Genomic DNA, 24,219 nt, shown 5'->3' with positions numbered 1-24,219 from the left:
CCAGGGGGAGAACCAGCTCACTGTGCGGGAAAGGGCGATTCCGTTGGAGTTGGTGTGAGAAGTGGGCGGCGTGTGCGGTCGTGTGAGCGGCCGGCTCAGACCGGGTGGGTCCCAGCACAGAGCCTCACCGGACTCCAGGTGTCGTTCGTTCGCCTGCCGTGGCTTGGTTTTATTTCTCTTCGGGAGACACATCCCCCGGCCTCCGCGGGGCAGGACGGGCCTGAGTTTTCTCCCCCGAGTGGCTGCAGTTTTGTTTCTCTGTTGCACTAAGTCTCTCGACCCTCCTTTTTGTCGTCTTTATTTTTACCCCCGTCGCCGGGAGAGCAGCAGACTCGTGCTTCTAGTTGACTTCAATGCTCTTGCATTATTTTTCAGTTCCTTCTAACACGGCACACCCCAAAGAGAAAACCCCAATGTGTCTTGTGAATGAGTTAGCCCGTTTCAACAAGATTCAGCCCGAGTATAAGCTTTTGCGTGAGCAAGGTCCAGCTCACTGTAAGGTAAATATTGTCCATACTGCTTGTGCATTTCTACCCACTAGGAATGTTCTCTGTCTTTTTATATGTTGACAGTGGTGCCGTCAGTCAGAATCTGTATTTTCAAACTCCTGAGGTGGTCTTAGGAAGCGAAGCCAAAGCATTGATTTGACTAGTTGCTTCCTTTTTTCCCTCATCTTTACTGAATGGGTCGGAGAAAAGATAAGCTTCGTGGAGGGGTCGGGGGGTGGGCTATTTGACTCTTTAGACTTCAGTTAGTGTGTGGTTGTTCAGGATTTTGAGTAGAAACAGTTTCCCCCAGTATCTGTGAGTTATGCCCCCTGAATTTTCCAGGCTCCGGGCCTCCTGGCCCAGCCTGCCTCTGGATCCTTCCTGCTTGTGGCGGGCTCAGCAGAGGGGCTCGATGGGAAATCAGTGTTGCCACTTGCTACTGGTCCAGGTTTGAACATGAGAGATTCGTTTCAAAAGTATTTTAAGATTTTCTCTGATTCTGGTTACCCTTGTCTTTCCCCTTATCTTAGATTAAAAGACTGTAATTTGAAATTTTGCTATTCCTTATTCAGGAATTTAGTCTTGTTTGGTATGTGCTAATGTGTATCTTGGAATTTAAATATTTGCATATGTAGCCTTATCTTTTGCAATTGTGCTATGAGAGATAGGAATTGAACCTTCTATTTCTGAGTCTAGCCTTGCAGTAAAGATAATAACATTAAGAATGAATGGTCTTTTTTTTTTTTTTTTTTTTTGGCTTTTTGGGTCACACCTGGTGATGCACAGAAGTTACTCCTGGCTCTGCACTCAGGAATTACCCCTGGCGGTGCTCAGGGGACCATATGGGATGCTGGGAATCGAACCCGGGTCGGCCGCATGCAAGGCAAACGCCCTACCTGCTGTGCTATTGCTCCAGCCCCTGAATGGTCTCTTTGGGGGGGGGGCAGGGGACAGCTTTTGGGCCACACCTGATGGTGCTCGGGGCTTACTCCTGGTTCTGTGCTCCAGGATCACCCCTGGGGGAGTTTGGGGGACCGTGTAGGATGCCTCAAGAAGTGCCAGCACCTGCCTGCGCTGCACTGTAGCTCTGGCCCCAGTGGCCGCTCCTAAGCCTTACTTTGTTTGACCTGCAAACCTCAAGCCTTGAATGATGACAGTTTTTTTTTTTTTCCCCCTTGTGGATCAAAGACACTTAAACCAATTGTGAGTGGCATTATAGTGTAGCAGCAGTTGAGGGAGCCTTTGGGGACAGATTCCGAGTTGGAAGCTCTTTTACTAGCTGTGTGACCTTGGGCAAGTTGTTGCTTTCTCAGCCTCAGTTTCCTCGTCTGTAAAACAGGATAATAAAGCCTACCACATGTCTAGTAAGAATTCAAGAGACTATACGTTGACATATGAGTGTACAGAGCCTGGCGCCGGCTGATGTTTCAGAAGTGGCAGCTGTCATGGTCACAGAACAGGGGCTGGAGAGCAAGGGGAGTGGGGCAGGGCTGGCCTTGCAGTAGGTGACCCGGGTCCCACCTCGCATCCTGTACACTTCCTGAGCAGGGCCTGCATGCAGAGCCACGAGTAAGCCCGAAGAATTGCCCCTAACGCCCCCCCCCAAAAAAAAAAAAAAAGTAACAAAAAAAACAAAACAACCAATCAACAAAAAACATAGATAAGAAAACCGTTTCTCGGGGCCGGAGCGATAGCACAGCGGGTAGGGCGTTTGCCTTGCACGCAGCCAACTCGGGTTCGATCCCCGGCATCCCATATGGTCCCCTGAGCACCGCCAGGGGTAATTCCTGAGTGCAAGAGCCAGGAGTAACCCCTGTGCATCGCCGGGTGTGACCCAAAAAGCAAAAAAATAAATAAATAAATAAAATTAAAAAAAAAAAAAAGAAAACCGTTTCTCACTTGAAAGTAGTTTTAATATTTGGAAGTATGAATATACCTGAGATTTGGCCAGCAGCTGGTCATTTTCTATAACTCTTTAAGCTTGTTTTCTACAGGATTGTCTTTTTCAGACCTTAACTTGGGGATTCCCTTTATTGACTGTTTTTGGTATTTACAATATGTACTTCCTTATTTAAATGTTGGTGCTTTGGGACATTGGCTGGCTGTATGTTCAGTCCTTTTTTGTTTGTTTGTTTGATTTTGGGCCACACCCGGCAGTGCTCAGGGCTTACTCCTGGCTGTCTGCTCAGGGGTCATTCCTGGTGGGGTTCGGGGCCATCTGGGGTGCTGGGGACTGACCCTGGGCTGGGTGGGAGGAAGGCAGGCGGCCCTGCCTGCTGTTGTGCTCCCTCAGCCCCTCGACAGTTGAGTCTGTGCCCAAGTTTATTTGGGTTTAATTTGCAAGGGAAAAGTTATTTCCCTTAGGTGATTTTTATCCATTTATTTAAGGCGTTGAGGCAGATTAAAAGAGTGCTGGTGTGCTTTGAATTGGATCAAGACCAAGGCTCTCTCTTGGCCCACGCCCTTGGGCACAGAGGCAGTAGCGGAACAGCATGGGGGGAAGAGCCTCTGAGGGAAGCGTTTGTCCAAGTGAAGTCAGTGCCTGCTTAAAAGGAAAGAGCATCACTCGCATTTCCCCTGCAGTGTCTTTTAACTGAGGGGCCCCGACCAAGACGAGGGGTCGAGGAGCATGGCAGTCTCTGCTCTTGGCGTCTCGGGCCCAACAGGGTTTGGTGTGGGGCGTCACTGAGTCAGTTCGGGAGCTGTGGCAGGGTCCTAGGAGACCCTTCGTGTTCGCAGAGGGACCCTGGCCTTGACATCTCCCCTCTGGCTCACGGAGGGAATCCTGAGGCTGAGACCCACGAGAAAACCCAGCTCAGAAGGCGGTTGTCCGTCCCCTCAGCCACCAAATTTAAGTGACTCAGATATGCTTCCTGGTTTCTCATGAAAGTTACTTGTAAATGAAATAAAGGGATATGGATTGGTAAAATCAGAAAAGTTAGTCAAATTGCCCTTGCTAAATTCCGAGTGGCGCGTCTGAGACTTGGGAGCATGTGGCACTCTCTCCGGGAGCCTGGTAGGACCCCGAGGTTGCGGGTCACTGTCTGGTGGGGGTCCGCCCCTGGGCGAGGGTGCTTGGCAGCCCGCGGGACTTGGGGCTGGTCTGCTGTGCTGAGGAGTGACCACAGGCGGTGCTCAGGGGACTGAAAGGGACATCAGGTGGGGGTGGCCGCATGCCAGGCAGACGCCTCACTTCCTGTACTCTCTGTTGTTCATTTGTTAGGCTTGAGGTTTTTTTTTTTGATCACACCCAGAGATGCACAGGGGTCACTCCTGACTCTGCACTCAGGAATTAACCCCTGCCAGTGCTCAGAGGACCATATGGGATGCTGGGAATTGAACCCGGGTCAGCCGAGTGCAAGGCAAACCCCCTACCCAGCTGTGCTATCGATCCAGCCCCCATTGTTTGTTTGTTTGGTTTTGGACCACACCTGGCAATGCTCAGAGCTTCCTTATTCCTGGCCCTGCACTCAGGAATCACACCTGGTAAGGCTCAGTGGACCAGTTGGGATGCTGGGGATTGAACAAGGGTCGGCCGGTGCAAGGCAAGCACCCTTCCCACTGTACTGTCACCTTGCCCCCCCATTTGTTAATTTAATACGGATAGTATTAAGTGATCTAATTTTAAGAATGAATGTGGTCTTGGGTTGCCTTCTATGTCTTATAAAGGAAAAGGAGAGGTAGTCCAGGGGGTGAGGTGCTTGCTTTGCGCATTGCCGACTTGGGTTCGATCCCTGGCATTCAGTTTGGTTCCCTGACTGCCAGGACTGGTTCTTGAGTGTGGAGGCAGGAGTCACCCCTGAGCATTTCCAGATTTGACCCCAAAACAGAAGAAGAAGGAAAGCAGGCTTGCCATCACAGCGCTCATCAAGGCCAAAAGTAGCTGTGTTGTACCTATTCAGAGCTCGAGCATTTTTAGATCTTTGATTGCTGTGGATCTGGCTTTTTTTTCCCCCTCTCCCTTTCTGTACAGTGGAGGCAGTGTCTAGTACAGTCTTAGGACAGTCGAAAGCAGCATTTCAGAATCTGTATGTCATTCCCAATTTTTTTCTGTTTTCTTAATGATGGTGTTTTCAGATAAAGAATCTACAGACACATGACAACATTAGAACAAATACTTTAGTTTGTGTAAGAAACTACTGTGTATCCAAATCAAGTTTGTTAACTACCTTTCATGAGAAATAATTGGAATAGAATTTCTGTTTGGTTGACTTCTAAATAATCTGTACCTAATATTTTAATTGATAAAAAGATACTTAAAAGTTTCAGTAGGTTTCTCCTGTCTTTCAAGGCATAGGTTTTCCATGGAGTGCTGTGCAGTGCTCATCAATGGTGTGTCTTGGTGTTTGTGAAAACCACAAACAGTGGGTGGAAGGAGAAATCACGAAGAGAATGACAAGGCCTTTTAAATCAGGACCGTAACCTCACGGTCCGAGTGACGTGTGACGCCAACGCCAGGTTTCCTGAATTGAGAGCTCACCATTTTCATTTGTAGGTGTTTACAGTACAGCTAACACTTGGCGATCAGAACTGGGAAGCGGAAGGAACTAGTATTAAAAAAGCCCAGCACACAGCTGCTGCCAAAGCTTTGGAAGGAACAAAATTTCCCAAACCTATAGTCCGCCCTTTCCGTAGCGAAGGAAGGAATCCAGGTATTACGCGTGGGCCCAGCCAGGTTCCTTTGCAGAGTGTGTCTAGAGGTACCTTCAGTATGTCTGAGTTCACCGACTGGCCGGTTCTGAATCACGGACTCCGCACTACCAGTGGCAAACGCGTCTCTCTCGCGCCCCACACCGCCCCCTTCCCAGTGGTTCCCAACCCCAGGGCCCCGCCCTCCGCACCCCACAGGCTCAGGAGCTGGTCCCGGGACGAAGACTTAGCGGGAAGGCATTTCCCCCTTGACAAGGTGGTCCAGAGAACACGAATGCGGGTCTTGGGGGGGATTTACTCCAACGCAGTGCGAGCAGACTGACCAGAGACCGTGACGGTCAGTCCCGCATCTCCTGATCACTGAAAAAGAACTAACAAATCTGTCGCTGACGCCTCTCGGATCCACACAGGGGACTGCAGCAGGGACAGTGCTCGTCCCCGAGAGCCTGGCGGAAGGTTGGGAACCACTGGCGGGGCAGGGCGAGGCTGGCAGGCTTTCCCGGCAGCGGGCCCAGCCCTGCGGGGCGCAGGGGTGAGTCTGGGGAGACCGGGTCACACCTCTCGGCCCCTTTCCTTTTCTCGCTGGTGATCCTCCTCCAGGTCTGTCTGTGCCTTCTGCAGAGACGCTGTCGCTGCAGACACCGTGCAGACACCTGGACGGGTCACAGCTGCTCTGAAAGTGACTCCGGTTGTATTTTAAAACGCAGCGATAGGAATTAAGTAAAAATCTGACTCCGAGGTGAGCAGGAGAGGCCGGTTCCTCGCTGACCCTCTGATTTTGCAGGCCCGAAGATGCTCTCAGAAAACTGATTCTTGCACTAAATTTAGGCCGACTAGTTACGATACAGAATTCAGTTATTTCTATTTTCCTCCGCATACACCCTTGAGAGGCATTTGAAAGTGTTCGTTTTTGTTTTTTTAAACTTCTGTGTGCGTGTATTTGAGCCCAACTTTGCCATTGCTAGTGCTGTTCTGTGTTTGATACAAAAGTGTTGTCTGTAAACGTCACTGTGTGCCCACTCCCGGTCTTGCCAGGCGGGCTTCGTAAAGGATTCTCGAGGGTTCATAATTGGGTAAACTGAGAGGGAAAATTTTGGAAAATGAAAAGCCTGTGTCACTTTCTAAAGCCGAACATTTTGGTATGTGACCCCAACTGTGCTTGCTCCCGCGGCAGGCTCTTTGCCCAGTGAGTCTTCCTGGAGGCCAGACAGCCTCACTCCAGAGACCAAGACCGGAAGTAAATCAGTACCTTGTGAACCTTGCCTGCGTTTTCCAGAATTTACTCGTCTCAGCCCCCTGGTCCTGCACGCGCTCTGCTTACGGTACACGTCTATCGTGGTGTCCTTGGTTGAGCTTGCTCGGAGCCCCTGGCCAAGAACTGTCCCTCTCGAGAGCTTCGCTTTGTGTCATGCATCTTGTTACTGGTTAATAAATGCAGTCTTAGGAAGTAGTTTGTACAGGCACACGTGGGCGTGTGCGCCAGTAACATACACCAGAAGGCGGTACAGCTTCCCTTACATTGGTTAAGTATTTCCCTAGAGAATTCGGGTAGGCTCGTGGGATTTTGTAGTCACAGCATTTGGGATGCCCCAGGACGCCTGACGGAGTGTATTGCTTTCACCGACAGCATCTGTGTGAAATGGTTGCTCCCTCTAAACTGGAACTCTTGACTAGAAGTCACAGCAAATTGTCGGGTGTCCTGATCTGATGCCTTATCGATGAGACCCGTAGGCCCTTTCATGGAGTGTGTCGTGAATCCATTAAGTAAAGAGCATGTTATTTTTTAATTTTAATAATGGTCACTTACATGTCAGAAAAAAAAAAAAAAAACAAGTTCTTTGTGTTTCTGTGTTGCAGAAAGCATAACTCCTACCGTAGAGCTCAATGCACTGTGCATGAAACTTGGAAAAAAACCAATGTATAAGCCTGTTGACCCCTACTCCCGGATGCAGTCCACCTTCAGCTACAACATGAGAGGAGGTGCCTACCCCCCCAGGTAAGGACGCTGGGAAGAGAGGCACGCTCTCGTGAGGAGCGATGGACTTGAGAGGTTGTGGAGGGGGACTTACGTGGCTTTCTTTGGGCCTGCCAAAAGTTCAAGTTAACTGTTCCGGGCACTTTGGAATCAAGTCTTGATGTATTTTTAATTCTCGTGACTGGAACCAGGGCATATTTCTCATTCATCAGTGTGCTGCGTTTTTCTGCCCCCAGTCATTGGGCCAAAGATCACCCTTTAAAAGGAAAAAAAAAGTGAAATAAAATAGTTTTATTTAAAGAAATTTACAAAAAAAAAAGGGGGGGGCTGGAGTGATAGCACAGCAGGTAGGGCGTTTGCCTTGCACGCAGCCGACCCGGGTTTGAATCCCAGCATCCCATAGGGTCCCCTGAGCACCGCCAGGAGTAATTCCTGAGTGCAGAGCCAGGAGTAACCCCTGTGCATTGCCGGGTGTGACCCAAAAAGCAAAAAAAAAAAAAAAAAAAGGAAATTTACTTAGAAATGTGGGGCCAGGGAGAGAGAGCAGTGGGTAGGGTACCTATCTTGTACAAGGTTGACCCGGGTTCGAGCCCTGGCATCACATATGGTCCCTGAGCACCACCAGGACTGTTTCCTGAGTGCAGAGCCAGGAGGAAGCCCGGAGCGTTGCCTGATGCGGCTCAGAAACCAAACCAGATGAAAGCCATGGGGCTGGGGGGTGGGGGGAGACTGGAGAGAGACCCCAGCAGGTCGGGAGCTTGCCTTGCTCGTGGTTGACCTGAGTTTGATTCCTGGCATCCCGTGTGGTCCCCTGAACACTTCAGGAGTGACTCCCGAGCATTGCTGGGTGTGGGGGCCAACCGCCCGCCTCCATACGCACGCACAGAGATGTGCGGAGGGTTCGGAGAGACAGCGCATATTAGGGCGCTGGCCGTGCATGCTGGGGACCCGTGGGTGGTGCCGTAAGCCCTGGACACCACCAGCCGCAGCCCAGAGCCAAAAAAAAAAAAAAAAGAAAAGGAAAAGAAAAAGTGAACATGTGCGGTGGGGGGAGAAGTGAGGAGAGACTTTTGGTTTTTGAGTGTCTGTGCTTTGCGGTGCAGAGTAAAGGATGGGCCGGAACCTAAGGGTGCCGTGCGTTACGGCCTGCTGGCGGCAGGAGATTTTTGATTGGGGTGTATGTCGTCATTTCCTTTCCCTGGGGGAGGCGGAGGGCCCTTTTGGAAACAGACTGCGGGGCGTAGGCCGGCAGGCTCCCAGAGCCCAGGGTCCTTTCTCTTTCTAAGATTCCCAGCCACTGCGGTGGGACTGGAGGAGGGCACCGTGGCTCGGGCTCTTCCCTCGCACGCCATACGGTCTCCCGAGCACTGCCGGGAGTGAACCCTGAGCACGGCTGGGTTCACTGCATTCCCTGTCCTGCGTCCACCTCATCCCCCCCAAAACATCCCGAACTTTGGGCTGGGGATGTGGCCCAAGTGGTGGAGCACAAGCCTTGCCTGTGCGTGACGCGGATGCAGTCATCAGTGCTGGTGACCCCCCCCACACACACACACTGCCGAGCAGGGGCCCGCAGCAGCAGTGAATGTGTAAACTCAGACTCCTATAGAGACTCGCAGGCACAGTGCTCAGGAGGAACCGCAGGCGAGCCTGTCCATTTGGGGTTTTGTTGAGCAGCTCGCGGAATCTAAGCGGTTCTCGGGTTTGTCAGTTTGAGTCGCTCAACAGTGCAAATCCAGTGTCGCTGGACCGACTCTGAGTCTGTTGGTCGGGACCCTGGCGCGGAGGCGTTTGCCCAGATGGTCCGTCTGACCGGAGTCTCCTCCTCTCCCGGCCTCCAGGTACTTCTACCCGTTCCCAGTGCCGCCCATCCTTTACCAGGTCGAGCTCTCCGTGGGCGGGCAGCAGTTCAACGGCAAGGGCAAGACGCGGCAGGCCGCCAAGCACGACGCCGCCGCGAAGGCGCTGCGGATCCTGCAGAACGAGCCGCCGCCAGAGCGGCTGGAGGTGGGTCTGGGGGACAGTGTTCCCCCCTCTTCCTCCCTCCTTCCCCTCCCCCTCCTTCCTCCTTCCCCTCCCTCCTCCCTCCCTCCTTTCCCTCCCTCCTCCCTCCCTTCCCCCTTTCCTCCTCCCTTCCCCCTTCCCTTTCTCCCTTCTTTCCACACAGTGGTGATTTGTCTCAGTGCCCAGGACTCCTCTGGCAGTGCTCAGGGGGCCATGCACCATGTCTTGGCTCACACATGCAGAATATGTGCCCCCGGCCCTTTGAACTATCCTCACCCAAAATATTGATTTGTTCATTTGTTCACTCACTTATTTAGGGTTTGGGGGTCATACCCAGAACACGAAGGGGCCGTTCTTGGCTCTGTTCAGGGGTCGCTCCTGGCAGCTGGGGGGATCGTGAGTGTGTGGTGCTTGGGACCAGGCCAGGGTTGGGCACGTGGACGGCGGGTGTCGCGATGCCTTTACCGTCTCTGAACCCCCAAGTTTTGTCTTTTCATAGGTTACTGCACTTCGTGCCCGGTAGCTCTCTTGTCTCCTCCCTTCAGTGTGTCTGATGGGCCGGGGGCGGGGGGGGGGGTGCCACGGGTCCGAGTGAGTGCCTGGCCGGGCAGTCCTGGGTCCAGTCCCTGTGACCGCCTGTTTGCTGAGTCCTGCAGTGACTCCCAGCGTCCCTTGTGAGCTGTCTCCGTGGGAGGGTCACATGGCTTCTCTTCACTCACGCTTTGAGTGGCACTTGGAAAGATTGTGACTCTGTCGGGCTGCGAAGAGCACGTGTGGGCCAGTTCCTCGGTGCAGAGTCTACCGTGGCTTCTAGTTGTGGTCGCAGAGTTTGCTGGCGCCAGTGTTGCCGGCCGTTCTCCTGTCTTTGGTGACACACTGTCGAGGGAAGGTGTGGTCTTCCCACCGTGCTTCCCCACGGCTCAGCTGCCGTGCACTTGGGGCCAGGAGCTCCCTGGGCCAGACAGGGACGCCTCACCCTCTCCTCTTTGCCCCTCCCGCAGCGGGGGCTCCTCTGGGGGCCGGAGTCTCCTTTCACTTCTTTGTGTGGTTGGGGATTGAACCCAGGGCCTCACCCTTTGAGCACATGTCCTCACTCCTGCCCGTCAGGAGTGGACGGAGTTCAAAAGAGTGAAAAGATAGAAAAGTGATGGGAACACAGTCGTCCTAGGGTCAGAACCCCAAGTCTCGTTTCTGTTGTCTCCATGACCTCTCGCAGTGACCCCCGAGTGTCCGGGCTGGGGGAAGCGCAGCTGTGAGCGTGCGCGCCCTCGGTCAGCCCCGCCCCGGAGGGCAGCGTCGCCTCCCCTTGGCCTGTTTTCCCGGGGCCTGTCGTGGCGAGTGAGGAAAGTGGGTCATTGACTGGGATGAGGCTTTGTCTCGGGGTCGGCGCTGGCCCCCAGCACACACCAACAACAGGGCGTTCTTTCTCTCGCAAGCTGAAGGAACGGGGCACTCGGCCTCCTGCTTTGATTTGCCGCCCCTGGTGGGCGGGCGACGGGGCAGAGTGAAAGCTGGACAGAGAGCCAAGTCTTATTTCCCCCAAGCACAGCGTGAACATGAGTGGTCTTTTATTTGAAAACAGAGGGAAGGCAGTGCTTTCCCCTGCGCCCTGTGTCTCGGCTGGAGGAGTTTCCGTCCGGAAACGCACCTGCACGCAGTACCCACAGGTGTCCGGGGGACCAGGTGCCGCTGGGGACCAGCCCCGGGCTCAGGCTGGCGAGCAGCTTCACAGGGGTGGCGGCGCTTGCCTGCACGGTTCGACCCCAGCACTGCACGTGGTTCCCCGGGCGCCGTCAGGAGCGATCCCTGAGCACGTGTGACCCACGCACTGAGTGAAAACAAAAACCGAAGCAAAACATGTTCTGTGTGCACCCTCCCCTCTGCCCTGGCCCTGTCAGTACTTTCCCTCCCGCCTGCCTGCCTTCCTCCCTCCTTCCTTCCTTCCTTCCTTATTTCCTTCCTTCCTTCCTTCCTTCCTTCCTTCCTTCCTTCCTTCCTTCCTTCCTTCCTTCCTTCCTTCCTTCCTTTCTTCTTTTGCCGGGGGACAGGGGGAAGGGGTCACACCCAGCGATGCTCAGGGCTGACTCTGTGGGACCCTGTGGGATGCTCAGGGACCCTGTGGGATGCCGGGGATCGAACCTGGGTCGGCTGTGTGTAAGGCAAACGCCCTCCCTGTGACTATCGCTCTGTCCCGCCCCCACCCACCCGCCTTTTTTCCTTCCTGTACTTTCTAGCAGTTGCAAAGTTTTCCGTTGTGTGAACACACCAGGTTTTTGGTTTGTTTCTTTCAGCAGTAAAGACTTAAGTTGTGTCGTCCTGCAGCTTTCTGCTGCGAGCGGTACGGGGCAGAACCTTTTGCAGTCAGGTGTTTCTGTGCGGTTGTGTCGTGATCTGCAGAGTGATGTGTGGCCACACTCCCCGCCCGGGGGCCGTGCTCGGCCCAGCCTGCAGCGTTAGGGGTCAGAGACCACACGTGCCCGACACTGCTGGGCGGGACCAGCCCACCTTCTCCAGAGCGCGGCAGGAGTTTCTGTTGGAGGCGGGTGTTTCGGGGGGCCTTGATGGCAGGCGTGTTCGGGTCCCGAATGCGGCCCGCTCCCTCCACCCAGTTGAGTGCAGCCGTCGGTGTTAGAATAGCAGCCGGTGCTGGGATGGAAAAGTAGCGCCTGTTATGTAAGTATGAAACGGTCCCGTTTGGGGCTGGAGAGAGTGGACAGGGGTCAAGGAGCTTGTCTTGCACTTGGCTGACCTTGGTCTGACCTCCGGAACTGCACATGATGCCATGAGCACCACTCTGCGTGATCCCCGAGCACACAGCCAGGAGTGGACCCCCCGAGTGCCGGTGGGTGTGACCCCAAAACAAATTAAAAAAGAGAAAAGGGTGAGTCCCCTTCCACTTAGAGTAACGGGGGCGCCGTCAGAATCTCTGCGGGCTGGCCCGGGACTGGGGAGGACAAGGGTGGAGGGGAAAGTTCAGGCCAGCGGAAGGAGCTGCTTGTGCAAAGGCCCTGAGTTGAGAAAGCGTGCGCTTGGGGCTGTGCGTCATAGAGTGTCCTCGTGTCCCTGCCTGAGCGTGGCAGGAGCTTCCGGCCAGTAGGAGGGAGGCGGCTGCTGGAGGGGCAGCCCCTCCCGTGTGGGGAGCCCGTGGGCCTCGGGAGGAAAGGAGGCCTTCGGTCTGTGGAGCAGGGAGAATAAAAATCCAGAGCCTTTGCTGTCAGTCTAGTGGGATTCTCTGTGTGTGTGTGTGTGTGTGTGTGTGTGTGTGTGTGATTCTGGGGTGTGTGTGTGTGTGTGTGTGTGTGTGTGTGTGTGTGTGTGTGTGTGTGTGTGTGCAGCCACGCGTCTCTGGGTGCTGCTCAGGACTCACTCCTGGCTCTGAGTCTAGTGGGATTGTGTGTGTGTGTGCAGCCACGCGTCTCTGGGTGCTGCTCAGGACTCACTCCTGGCTCTGAGTCTAGTGGGATTTTGTGTGTGTGTGTGTGTGTGTGTGTGTGTGTGTGTGTGTGTGTGTGTGTGTGTGTGTGTGTGTGTGTGTGTGTGTGTGTGTGTGTGTAGCCACGCGTCTCTGGTTGCTGCTCAGGACTCACTCCCGGCGGGCCTGGACCCCCCGTGGGTGCCGAGAGTGAGCCCAGGTTGGCGGGGGGCAAGGCAGACGCCCTCCCTGCCGCCCTGTTCCGCACGTGTTCTTCTTTTTTGCTTTGATTTTGGGGCCACGTTCAGGGCTTCCTCCTGGCTCTGTTCTCAGGGGTCACTCCTGTGGGCGTGAGGGACCATGTCGGGGTCAGGCTACGGCCCCAACCCCTCCCCCCGCCCCTTCTCACACAGATCCCGGCGGGGGTCCAGTAGCATCAGCACCGCATCCCGCCCCCGGCTTGCGCACCGCGTGCCGTGCCGTGTCTAAGGCCGAGCCCGGCTGGGCACACGCCGTTTCTTGGGTCGGCTTCCTGCTTTCATTGGAGTCAGGTGACAGGTCACCCACCCCTCGTGGCAGAGAGCAGAGCACTGACCGAGGGAGACTGACTCAGTGCTGGTGCTCGGGGCTGGTGCTGGCCTGGAGCCCGAGGCTTTCTTCGGGTGCGGGGCGTTCTCTCTGACCCGAGTGGTGTTTTGCAGCAGTCGCCTGGTGTCGGCCCTCCCCCATATTCATTTCTCCCTGTCCCCCAAGTGAAGGGGGCGCAGGTGAAGGGGCTCGTCCAGAGGTGGTCGAAGGGGAGCAGGTGAAACACTGAGTCCTACGCTCTCGATGTATGAATCTGAAACTGAAAGCTCTGTAAGGAGCAAGAGAGCCGTCGGGCCCAGCCCCAGCGCCCGGGGCCTCCCCTCAGCCCTCCCCGGAGTGCGCTCGGAGCACTGGGGTGTGTCCAGGAGTCAGACAGGTGCAAGGGTGCCGCTCCCTCAGTGCAGTTCCGTGTCTGTCTGAGGACTGTGCGCCTGGGCCGTGGGGCGCTGGGCCAGTGGGGAGGAGCTTCCTCGCGTGCCCGGCTGGGTTTGATCCCGCGCCCGGTAGAGTCCCTCAACCCCTGAGCCCAGTCCAGGCTCAGCCCCACCACGTGCCCCTGCACTGCCGCCAGTAGTTCTTAGGAACTGAGTTTCCTCTCTCTGCTCTCTGTCCGTCTGTCTCTTTCTCTGTCTTCCCCAACACACGCATGCACACTCGCGCACAGACACATGCATGTTCGCACACGTGCACGCACACATCAATGCTTAGGGGTTGCTCCTGGCTCTGTGCTCAGGAACCACTCCGTTAGGTGCTTGGGGACCATATGGGGTACTGGGGATTAAACATGGGTCAGCTGTGTGCGAAGTAAATGCCTTACCCACTGCACTATCCAGCCCCAGGATGACGTTTGTTTGTTTGTTTGTTTGTTTGTTTGTTTGTTTGTTTGTTTGTTTGTTTGTTTTGGCTATTTGAGCCAAACCCAGCGATGCTTAGGGGTTACTCCTGGTGGTGCTGGGGGACCATATAGGATGCCAGGGATCGAACCCGGGTTGGCCACGTGGAAGGTAAACGCCCTACCCGTTGTACTATTGCTCCAGCCCCCAGAATTATTCTTCAGTATTAATTTTTTTTAATTTTATTTTTTATTGAATCACTGAGATACAGTTACAAAGTTTTCATATTTGATCCACCACCAAACCCCCGCATACCCCACCTCCCACTCCCCTTCTGCCTGTGTGGCAGACATTTTTCACTTTACTCTTTCCTTACTTTGATTACATTCAATTTTCAACAGGGATCTCACTATCATTATTTGGAGGTTTTCCTCCAACAGACAGACATGTTGGATGGCATCAAAAGATTGTATGTTTTCATTTTTCAGAAAAGGTCTGAATGGCTAACACGGCCGCGCGGTTCGGAGCTGTCCCGGTCCCGCATCCCGGAGCCGTGTTAGTTGCTGCTCTGTGTTGCTGGGGCTCCATCTGGAGAAGGTGTGCTGGCTGTACCTCCTCCGTTTGGATCCCCGGTGTTGCTGACCCAGTCTCGGGTCCGGGGCATTCTCCGGCCGCGTTGCTTACTGGAACGCCCGGCGGCTTCTCTGTTGAATGTGGCAAGATGGCCTATTTTTTTTTTTTTTAATTGGTGAATCACCATGAGGTAGTTACAAACTTATGAACTTTCATGTTTGCATTTCACTCATACAGTGATCAGTGATCGTTTACATCCCTCCACCAGTGCCCATTCTCCTCCACCAATGTTCCCAGTATCCCTCCCACCACCCCCACCCCACCCTGTCTCTGCGTCAGGGCATTCCCTTTTGTTCTCTCTCCTGTTGGGTGCTGTAGTTTGCAATAGAGGTATTGAGTGGCCGTCATGTTCGGTCTATAGTCTACTTTTGGCACGCAGCTTTCAACCCGAGTGGGTCCTCCCAACATCCTCTACTAGGTGTCCCCTTCTCTGTCTCTGCTGCCTTTCCCCCCAGCATGTGAGGCCAATTAATGTTTTTTTTTTTAATTTATGTATTATTTAAAAAAAGATTGACTCTCGGTGAAGATACAGTTGCAAAGTTGTTCATGATTGGATTATAGTCATCAGGTTCCAACCCCCGTTTTTTTTAAATTTAGAGTTCAGTTAAATAGAACGTTCGTTTAAAATGTCCATTGCGTGCAGGCAGAGCCGTGCTTGGTGCACGTAGGAAACGCACAGCAAGAAAATCTTGTCCACTATCACACCTCCTGTTCCGTGGCTTCAGCCCTCCTGCCCATCAGGTCTTGTTCTAGTCGTGGAAACAGTTTTCCAAGTTCTCTGAGCTCAGTGAGAGAAAAGTAGAGCTGTCCGGATGCATTTTGGGGTGTTTTGCTGTCACTTGGTTTATTCCGGTTTAGTGTCTCATCCGTGAGCCCAAGGAACCCCCAGTCATTCTGGTCGTGATGGGGGCGGGGTGTTGCCCCTGGGCGCTGCAGAAATCATCTTTGTTCAGAGCTGTTTTATCGGTCTCCGTTCTGCTGTGAGCTCTGGCAGTTTCCAGTCTCCTAATGTGACAGGAATCCTCTTTAGAAAGTGGTTCCCAGGGGCCTCGTGCGGCTGAGGAGCCCGTGTGCTGTCACTGAGAGGCTTCTCCGGGCTTGCTGAGGCCCGAGTGTTTCCCGGCGGCTGGCCTGAGCGTTGGCTCACCGGGGCCCGGGTCTGCTCTTGGGTCGAGTCTGGTGGGTCGAGGAGCTTCCGGCCAGCCTGGGTTGGTGTGCCTGGCCTCTCGCCCCCAGTCAGGGCCCAGCTGTGAAGGGCCATCGGGGCGGGAGGGGGGCGGCGCTCATGGTTGGCTGCTGAGAGACACTTGTTCTCCTTTTAGGTGAATGGAAGAGAACCTGAGGAAGAAAACCTGAACAAGTCTGAAGTGAGCCAAGTGTTTGAGATCGCGCTCAAGCGGAACCTGCCTGTGAACTTTGAGGTAAGCTTCTTTTCCACGCTGAGCTCTGTGTTGACCACTCCCGTCAGGCTTCTCCAGAATCACTTTCTTCAGGTGCCGGAGACACGGTCCGCGGGTGGGGCGTTTGCCGTGCTTGCTGCTGACTTGGGTTTGGTCCCCAGCACCCCCCCACCCCCTGGGCCCTGCCAGGAGTGATCCCTGAGCACAGAGGCAGGAGTAAGCCCCGAGCACTGCCAGCGGTGGTCCAGAAGCAGAAAACAAAATGGACACTCAAATGAGCGTGATACCCCAGATGTGAAATTTGACCTTCGCCTTGTGGCAAGGCAGTGTGTTTCCCAGTGGGCTCTGAGACCCCCGTCCTCCTCCCCTCCTCCCTGCCCAGGATCGAACCCAGGGCCTTAGACACGCCAGCACACACTTGCCACCACATTTCTGGTCCCGTCGAGTGATGGCTCACTGTGGCCTGGTCACTGCTTACGGCGCCCTCACGCCTCTGCACGGGCTGTTCTCTCGGCGACGTGGACCTGTTTCCGTGACCCCGAGAGGCGTTACGTGCCCCTAGAAACGCAGTCCCTTCCGGGGACCCTAGAAGGGTGCAGTTGTCTCAGGACAGCGTTTGCTACTGTCCAGTCCCGCCTCCCAGGTCATGCTCAAGGCTAGTGACCAGCATTTCAGATGGGAGCTGAGGGACAGTGGCTGCATGTCCTTGTGGGAGGCTGTCCACTGCCGAGTGCCAGGGCCCCAGCTTGGGAGGGCTCCTCTCCCCCGACCCACCTACTGCGCCCAGTTTTTTTTTTTTTCTTCTTTTTGGGTCACACCCGGCAATGCACAGGGGTTACACTCCTGGCTCTGCACTCAGGAATCACTCCTGGCGGTGCTCAGGGGACCCTATGGGATGCTGGGAATCGAACCCGGGTCGGCCGCCTGCAAGGCAGACGCCCTCCCCGCTGTGCTGTCCCCCAGCCCCTGTGCCCAGTTTTGATTCTGCTCCCCTCCTCCTCCTGTCACCGTCGCTGTTGCCAGCGTGGCTGGTGGGTGCTCCCAGGGGTGCCCCGTTGTGTCACCCACCCCGGTGGGGCTGTGCTGGCTGGGGTCTCGCACCACGGTCGCCGGGCTGCCTGTCCGTTGCCATCTGCTGGCACCCTCGCTCCAGTGTGGTGCTGGGGGGTGGGGGGGCGCAGTCACACCTCCACAGGACTGGAGTGCTCAGCCGCCCAGTGCCCGCCTGCAGGGCCTTCCCGCTGCTGTGGCCTGACGGTGTCGCCCCACTGGGCCGGTGCTCGCTGGGCTGTTGTGTGTCGTGGCTGGGGCCCCCCGGAGCCCGCGTGCTGCTGGCACTAGTGTAGTGCCCAGGGCGGCATTTAGCAGGGGCGGGGGTCGCGCCTTAGACTCATTCTGGGTCAGAGCGGCCTTGCCGTGCCTCCCAGGCCGCTGGTACTTATGGCTTTCTTCTCAGAACTCATTCCAAAGTGCTCTCATCTGTTCAAGGTTTCTTCCCGTCTTCTGCTGTTTTTCTGGAGAGTTTTTGCACCCCTTTCTGGAGCTTGTGACGGTCCGCGCCGCTGTTGGCCGGCTGCTCGCGTGTTCCCCCGCGGCTTTCATCTCACCCACAGGCTCTGGAGTTCTGTGGTTTCTGTTTCTGTCGCTTCCCCCTGCCTTCCCGTGCTCGGCGTCTTCCCTTGGGCTCCCCGACACCCTCACGGAAGAGTCTGATGTGCGTAGCTGGGCACACCCGGGAAGGGTCTTACAGCTGTGGCCTGCACTGGCTGTGTCTGCGTGTGTAGAGCCACTTGTCTCGGTGGCTCTGGCTGCAAGTGTCAGGGCTGCTGCCCGGCGCTGTGACGTGGTGGCTCCCGCTGCCCCCCCCCAGCCCCCTGCAGGCACCTTCTGGCACTTCCTTTATTCCCTGTGAAAGCCATTTGGACCGGACTTGTTGTAACTAAGTTGTGCAGTCAAACATACTTCAGGAAGGCTTTCGGTGTGTCTTTAGTCACTGCCACTGTCATTGTCATCCCGTTGCTCATCGATTTGCTCGAGCGGGTACCAGTAACGTCTCCATTGTGAGACTTGTTGTTACTGCTTTTGGCATATCGAATACGCCATGGGGAGCTTGCCAGGCTCTGCTGTGTGGGCGAGATACTCTCAGTAGCTTGCCGGGCTCTCCGAGAGGGACGGAGGAATCGAACCCAGGTAGGCCGCATGCAAGGCAAATGCCCTACCTGCTGTGCTATCACTTCAGTCCTTAATAAACAGGTTTTTTTGTTGTGTGTGTGTGTGCGTGTGTGTTTGTTCCAGCATTTGAGGCAAGATCACACACTGCATTTAGTTGACCTGTTTCTTTCATCACCCTTAATCTTTAACATTTCCTCAGCCTTTGTTGTGATGGTGTTGACTTTCTTAATTGGCTTGATTTTTGGGCCACGCCTGGTGGTACTCAGGGATCTCTCCTGGCGGGGCTCGGGGAACCAGGTGTGGTGCCGGGGATTAAACCTGGGACAGCCACGCAAGGCAAGCACCTCTCCACCTTAGGTCTCTCCAACTCCCAGAGTTTCTGTCTTATGTTGGGGGGTTGTGGGGATGGTTTTAAGTTTTTCTCTATATGTCAAAGAGCCCCTTTTTATTGTCAGAAAAATAATTTTAACTGAAGCACCATGATTCACAAAGCCGTCAACCCTAGAATATCTCACTGCTGGTGACACCACCGGGGCAGAATCCCTCCAGCAGCCGCCCCGGGCTTCCTCCCCCCATCTCACCGGCCCGCGTCTCCCCGGGCACAGTTTGAAGTTGAACTGTTGTACTTTGGGCTCCATGCTTATGCTTGTTGGAACTTGGATAAAGACAACTATCATGCAGCGAATTGCATGATTTCATCATTCTTTGTGGCTGCATAGTATTCTACTGGGTCCATATACTACAGGAATGAATGTTCTTCTATCTTTGGCGTAGACGCCCCGAAGTGGATTGCTGGGTCATATGGAAACTTTCTTTTTATTTTTTTTTTCTTTTTGGGTCACACCCGGCGATGCACAGGGGTTACTCCTGGCTCTGTACTCAGGTACGATATAGGATGCTAGGGATTGAACCCGGGTTGGCTGTGTGCAAGGCAAACGCCTTACCTGCTGTGCTATCGCTCCGGCCCCAGCTTTTTGTTTTTGGAGAATTCTCTGTTTTCCATAGGCCTGAACCAGACAACATTCCCATCAGTGGAATGCAGAATATTTTTTTTCCACATCCTTGCCAACGCAGGTTGCCCCTGCTCTCTCCGGTAGGTGCTGTTCTCACTGCACTTCTCCACAGATAACATCTCATTGTTGTCTTGATTTGGATTTCCCTGAAACTAAGTGAGTCGGGCACTTTTTCATAGACTTACTGGCCGTCAGGCGCTCTTTTTCAGAGGAGTGTCTGTTTCTTTTCCTTCTCCATGTTTGGACGCAGTTCATAGGGGTTTTGGTTGCTGGTCTTTGTGCTGTTGTAAGCTGACCAAAGGTCTCTTTATTCTCTTTCTCCCTCTTTATTTTGTTTTGGATTTATGGTCACACCTGGTAGTGCCAGGGTTTCTCCTGGCTCTGCGCTCAGGAACTGCTCCTGGTGGTGTTGGCTGTGGGGCCGTTGTATCTGGTGCCGGGGGTTGAGCCCGGGTTGGTTGAGGCAGAGCAAATGCCCCACCTGCTGTGGTACTGCTCTGGCCTTTACAAACTTGGTTGAGGTGCTTGATGGGGTGTAACACTTGTGCTTCAGTACTTTTGGGGGGACGAAGTGTTTTGGGGCCACACCCGGGACTTCTCAAGGATTACTCCTGGCTCTGCACTCAGGAATTAGCTCCAGGAGGTGCCCAGGGGACTGTATGGAATGCTGGGAGTCAAACCCCGGTTGGCTGAGTGTGGTGCGAGTGCTGTCCTGTCCTGTTGCTCCTCGCCCCTGGCCACCATGTTTTCAAAAGGAATTTTAGGCACCGTGGCTTACAGCCCAGTAGAAGGGTTTCATGCCTACAACATTCTAGCACCACACCTGCTGGCACAGTGCCTGCCTCCCCTCCCCCCATGCTCCCCTTCCCCGTGCCAGGATCCGTTTCTTACTGAGGACCAGAATGAAGACATTTCTTCTTCTTCTTCTTCTTATTTTTTTTTTTTTTGGAGGGGGTCCCACCCGGCGGTGCTCAGGGGTTACTCCAGGCTCTGCCCTCAGGAATTACTCCCGGCGGTGCTCAGGGAACCATATGGGATGCTGGGAATTGAACCCGGGTCGGCCGCATACAAGGCAAACGCCCTCCCCGCTGTGCTGTCGCTCCAGCCCCAAAGACATTTAACACAGAAAAAAGCTAGACCATGCGTGTGCCCAGCCGTGCCGGAGACAGTGGATGTCCGAGAGACTGACCTTCTCTCCGTGTCGCTGAGGCAGCTGTTGGACAGACACAGCCGTGCTCTGGCCCCGGGTGGCGCTCAGCCGTGGGCAGCCGCCGACCTGTCCCGCAGACGGGCGAACACAGGGCGTTGGCCGGCCTGCGCCTCGTTCCCCTTTCTGAAACCACGGTGACTCCCCCCGTTGGGGGCCACAGTGGCTGTGCTCAGGGGTCCCTTCTGGCTGTCCTCAGGGCCGGGCTGGGGAGGGGGCCGAGCTCTGGCCCCGGCTCCCTGTTCGCCGCTGACTCGGGTCCCGCCCCTGCCCCCCGGAAGCTGCGCGCGCCCGTCCGCTGGTGGAGCGCCCGTCACGCTTTCACTCAGTCTTTCCCTCTGAAACAGGTCGCCCGCGAGAGTGGCCCGGCCCACATGAAGAGCTTCCTGACCCGGGTGTCTGTCGGGGAGTTCGTGGGGGAGGGGGAGGGGAAGAGCAAGAAGCTCTCCAAGAAGAACGCCGCCATCGCCGTCCTGGAGGAGCTGAGGAAGCTCCCGCCCCTGCCCGCGGCCGAGCGGGCCAAGCCCCGCATCAAGAAGAAAACCAAGGCCATAGTCCGGGTAAGCGCCGGGGGTCTCGAGAGGCGCGGGGCCCGCACAGGACCGTCCCGCCGAGGGACAGGAGGGCCTGGCAGAGGCGCGCGCCACTCAGGGCTCCCGGGACTTGCCTCCACTGCAGAGCGGCCCCGAGTGCGGCCAGGGCATGAACCCCATCAGCCGCCTGGCGCAGATCCAGCAGGCCCGGAAGGAGAAGGAGCCCGAGTACTCGCTGCTCTCGGAGCGCGGCCTGCCCCGCCGCAGGGAGTTCGTCATGCAGGTGCGTCGGGGGCCGGGGCCGCTTCTGAGTCGTCCCGTGCTGGTCTCCCCAGGTCCCACCCCCGAGAGCCAGGCTGCCCCCGTGCCCCTCCCCCGCTCGCCCTGGCCGCCTGTTGTTTCTGTTTGTTGTTTATTTATGGGCCCCACCGGGCGATGCTCAGGGGCCACTCCTGGCTCTGCGCTCGGGAATTATTCCTGATGGTGCTTGGGGACCCTGTGGACGGCCGGGGCGTGAGTTCAGGCCAGCTGTGGTCAGGGCAGGCGCCCTCCCCGCTGCCCTGTCGCTCCAGCCCGTGTCCGTCCGCTGTGGGAGTCTCACTGGCAGTTGGGTGTGCGTTTCCCTGCTGACAGTGGCGGGCAGCCTTTCTCCTTGTATTTTTGCACCCGTGGTCTGCTTTGGAGACTCGACTCTTGAGTGCTTCCGTGTCCATTGTCTTTGGCGGAGGCTGTGTGAGCTGGGGAGCTCTTGGTTCGCTCCCAGCTGGGCCTATGGGGAGTGTTTCTTCCCTGCCCGAAGGGTGGTCTCAGCTCTCGAGGCAGGGTTTTTTGTTTTGTTTTGTTTTTGGTTTTTGGGTTACAGTTGGTCATGCTCAGGGGTCACTCCTGGCTCTGCACCCAGGAATCACTCCTGATGGTGCTCGGGGGACCCTATGGGATGCCAGGTATCAAACCCAGGTTGGCCGCGTGCAAGGCAAACGCCCTCCCTGTTGTGCTGTCACCCCGCCCTTGCAGTAGTTTCTTGTCCATCTTCTACACCTGCGCCGTCAGCAGCGGCTGCTCTGGAATCACCGACCAGCCCACACACGTGGCGAGGCCTGGCTGATGGATGTTTCCGTCTATTAACAAGTGGCCTGAAAGGGGCCCGTGGGGTCACGGGGCTCCTCTCGTGCTGTTGCACCTCTGACAGCTCCACGAGGGCTCCGTCTCTCCCCCGGGCGGGCCGCAGCACGGTGACCGCAGGTGTCCGCTCGTAGCCCCTCCCGTCTCTCACGGCACATGGACCCCTCACTTGTGATGTGACAGGTCCCGGCAGTGCCGCCCCCCCCCCCCCACCCCAGTCCTGACAGGCGGTGAGGGACAGCGGCAGGACCCCAGCGCCTCGGCAGAAGTGTCTGAGGAAAGGCAGAGCTTCAGGCTCCGCTCCCTGTTAATGAATGTAATTATAAGCTTGGGTAATTGGGTGCTTAGTAATTGCGACCTCGAACCACGACTGCTGGGTAATTGGCTCTGGCGGCCTGGTGCCAGCCCGCTGCAGGGCGGCGCTGGGCGGGCCCTGCCTCCTTGCTCGGGGCCTCTCGGCCAGCTCCGTCACCGTCCGGCCCTTCTCCCTGCAGGTGAAGGTGGGGAACCACACGGCCGAAGGCACCGGCACCAACAAGAAGGTGGCCAAGCGCAACGCGGCCGAGAACATGCTGGAAGTCCTGGGCTTCAAGGTGCCGCAGGCGCAGCCCGTGAAGCCGGCCCTCAAGTCCGAGGAGAAGGTGACTGGGCGGCCCTTCACCCCTCCTCTGCCTCTGCCGGGGGCGGCCTGCGGCAAGGCCGGCGGGGAGGGCCGGGTCAGCTAAGGTTTCGCCATCGAGACCGCCTTGAGGGTCAGGACCAAGTGTGGGTGTTTCTGGGGTGTTCTTGGTGTGCGGGGAGATGCCCAGAGGTGTGCTCTGCCCCCCGCCCGGCTGGTCTGGGCGCGTCCCTGGCACCCCGTATAGTCCCTTGATCCCCGCAGGAGTGTCCCCGGAGGCATCTCCTCGCCAGTCCCCCTTCTGAATTGGGACCGTCCGTGCTTTCGCCTGCTGTTGCGGGCCCCAAGGCTCCGTGTGGGGGCAGCTCTCGGGCCTGCAGCCCACACGGGCCAGCCCAGGGCCCCCATCTCGCACTCTGGACTGTGTCACCCCTGCAGGGGCACGGGGGCCCCTCTGGGGGGCTTAGAGGGCCACATGTGTTGCCAGGGATTGAACCACATGAAACTTGGCCACACGAAACACTCCAGGCACACTGTCAGCCTCTGCCCCGTTACAAAGGGGACCCGAGCTGGCGGTCTGCGGCCCTAGCGCGCTCCTGCTCAAGTGCTCCCGAGACGGGGACTTCAGGGGGCTGGAGTGATAGCATAGCGGGTAGGGCGTTTGCCTTGCTCGCTGCCGACCCAGGTTCAAATCCCAGCATCCCATATGGTCCCCTGAGCACCGTCAGGAGTAATTCCTGAGTGCAGAGCCAGGAGTAACCACTGTGCATCGCTAGGTGTGACCCAAAAACCAAAAAAAAAAAAAAAAAACCACAAGATGGGGACTTCAGGCCGCATCTTTCACTTGGCTCTCAGCGCCAGCAAAGCTGGTTTACTCAGTCAGCAGCTGCTTCCCTAAGCACGGTCTAAGGGCGAGGAGGCGCGGGATGGGAGAAAGGGAGATGCGGCAGACACCCCGCGGGGCCCCTTGCACTGCACAGCCCCGGGCCAGGCGGCCGAGGGGCAAGGAAAATGCATGTTTGGAAAGTTTGCATTTCAGTTTACAGTCCTGTCCTCTCTTTTGTCACTTAATCCCTGTTTTGTGACAAGATGCAGCAAGGTCAGGCCGCCGTGCACAGCCCCCTCGCCGCACCATTGGCGCAGGGACGGCAGCACGTTCTCAGTTCAGATTTCCTGTTTCTGTGTCCCTGTCAACCCTGTCCAGAATGTGGTGTGACCCCGAATGGGGTGTGCTCAGGGCTTACTCCTGACCGCTCTGGGGGCAGGTGGGATGCTGGGGCAGAGCCAGGCACGCCCGCCTGCCGAGACACCCCCACTTCCCGTGAGTGCCCGGCGAGCTCGGGGCGGCTCAGCACCCGGGGAGCCCCGCAGTAGGAGCCCGCCTTTCAGAAGCTTGAGCACAGCTCCTGGAGCGCGCAGCAGCAGACGCAGTTTCCAGCCGTCTACTTTGTGCTCACGGTCACCGTCGTCTTCTTTCTCTCTAAGACGCCAGTAAAGAAATCGGGTGATGGAAGAAAAGTAACCTTCTTTGAACCAGGCCCTGGGGAGGAGAATGGGACTAGTAAGTGCCACG

At 56.1% G+C, this 24,219-nt stretch overlaps 1 protein-coding gene across 11 annotated transcripts in view; it reads left to right on the top strand.

Annotated features, from left to right (window-relative positions):
- The window catches only part of STAU1 (staufen double-stranded RNA binding protein 1), a 56,340-nt gene that overhangs the window by 27,380 nt on the left and 4,741 nt on the right, over positions 1 to 24,219 (top strand). For 3 of the 11 annotated variants that reach the window (XR_008630302.1, XM_055140284.1, XM_055140286.1), the window contains exons 4-12: positions 376 to 500; positions 4,984 to 5,188; positions 6,996 to 7,134; positions 8,952 to 9,117; positions 15,903 to 16,001; positions 20,702 to 20,932; positions 21,051 to 21,188; positions 22,522 to 22,668; positions 24,132 to 24,207. Coding sequence is in view for 10 of the 11 variants with exons in the window: in XM_055140284.1 (XP_054996259.1) it covers positions 376 to 500; positions 4,984 to 5,188; positions 6,996 to 7,134; positions 8,952 to 9,117; positions 15,903 to 16,001; positions 20,702 to 20,932; positions 21,051 to 21,188; positions 22,522 to 22,668; positions 24,132 to 24,207 (1,326 nt within the window). In the remaining variant the exon portion in view is untranslated. Of the gene's footprint in view, positions 1 to 372; positions 501 to 4,983; positions 5,189 to 6,995; positions 7,135 to 8,951; positions 9,118 to 15,902; positions 16,002 to 20,701; positions 20,933 to 21,050; positions 21,189 to 22,521; positions 22,669 to 24,131; positions 24,208 to 24,219 lie in introns of those variants that run through there. The other 8 variants (XM_055140290.1, XM_055140294.1, XM_055140291.1 and 5 more) reach the window with 6 other exon arrangements.

The sequence above is a fragment of the Sorex araneus genome, chromosome 5 (genome assembly GCF_027595985.1).
Source record: "Sorex araneus isolate mSorAra2 chromosome 5, mSorAra2.pri, whole genome shotgun sequence".
In the NCBI taxonomy this organism is placed as follows: Eukaryota; Metazoa; Chordata; class Mammalia; order Eulipotyphla; family Soricidae; genus Sorex; species Sorex araneus.
The sequence above is the reverse complement of the archived record's forward strand: the minus strand, read 5'-3'. Positions and strand labels throughout refer to the sequence as shown.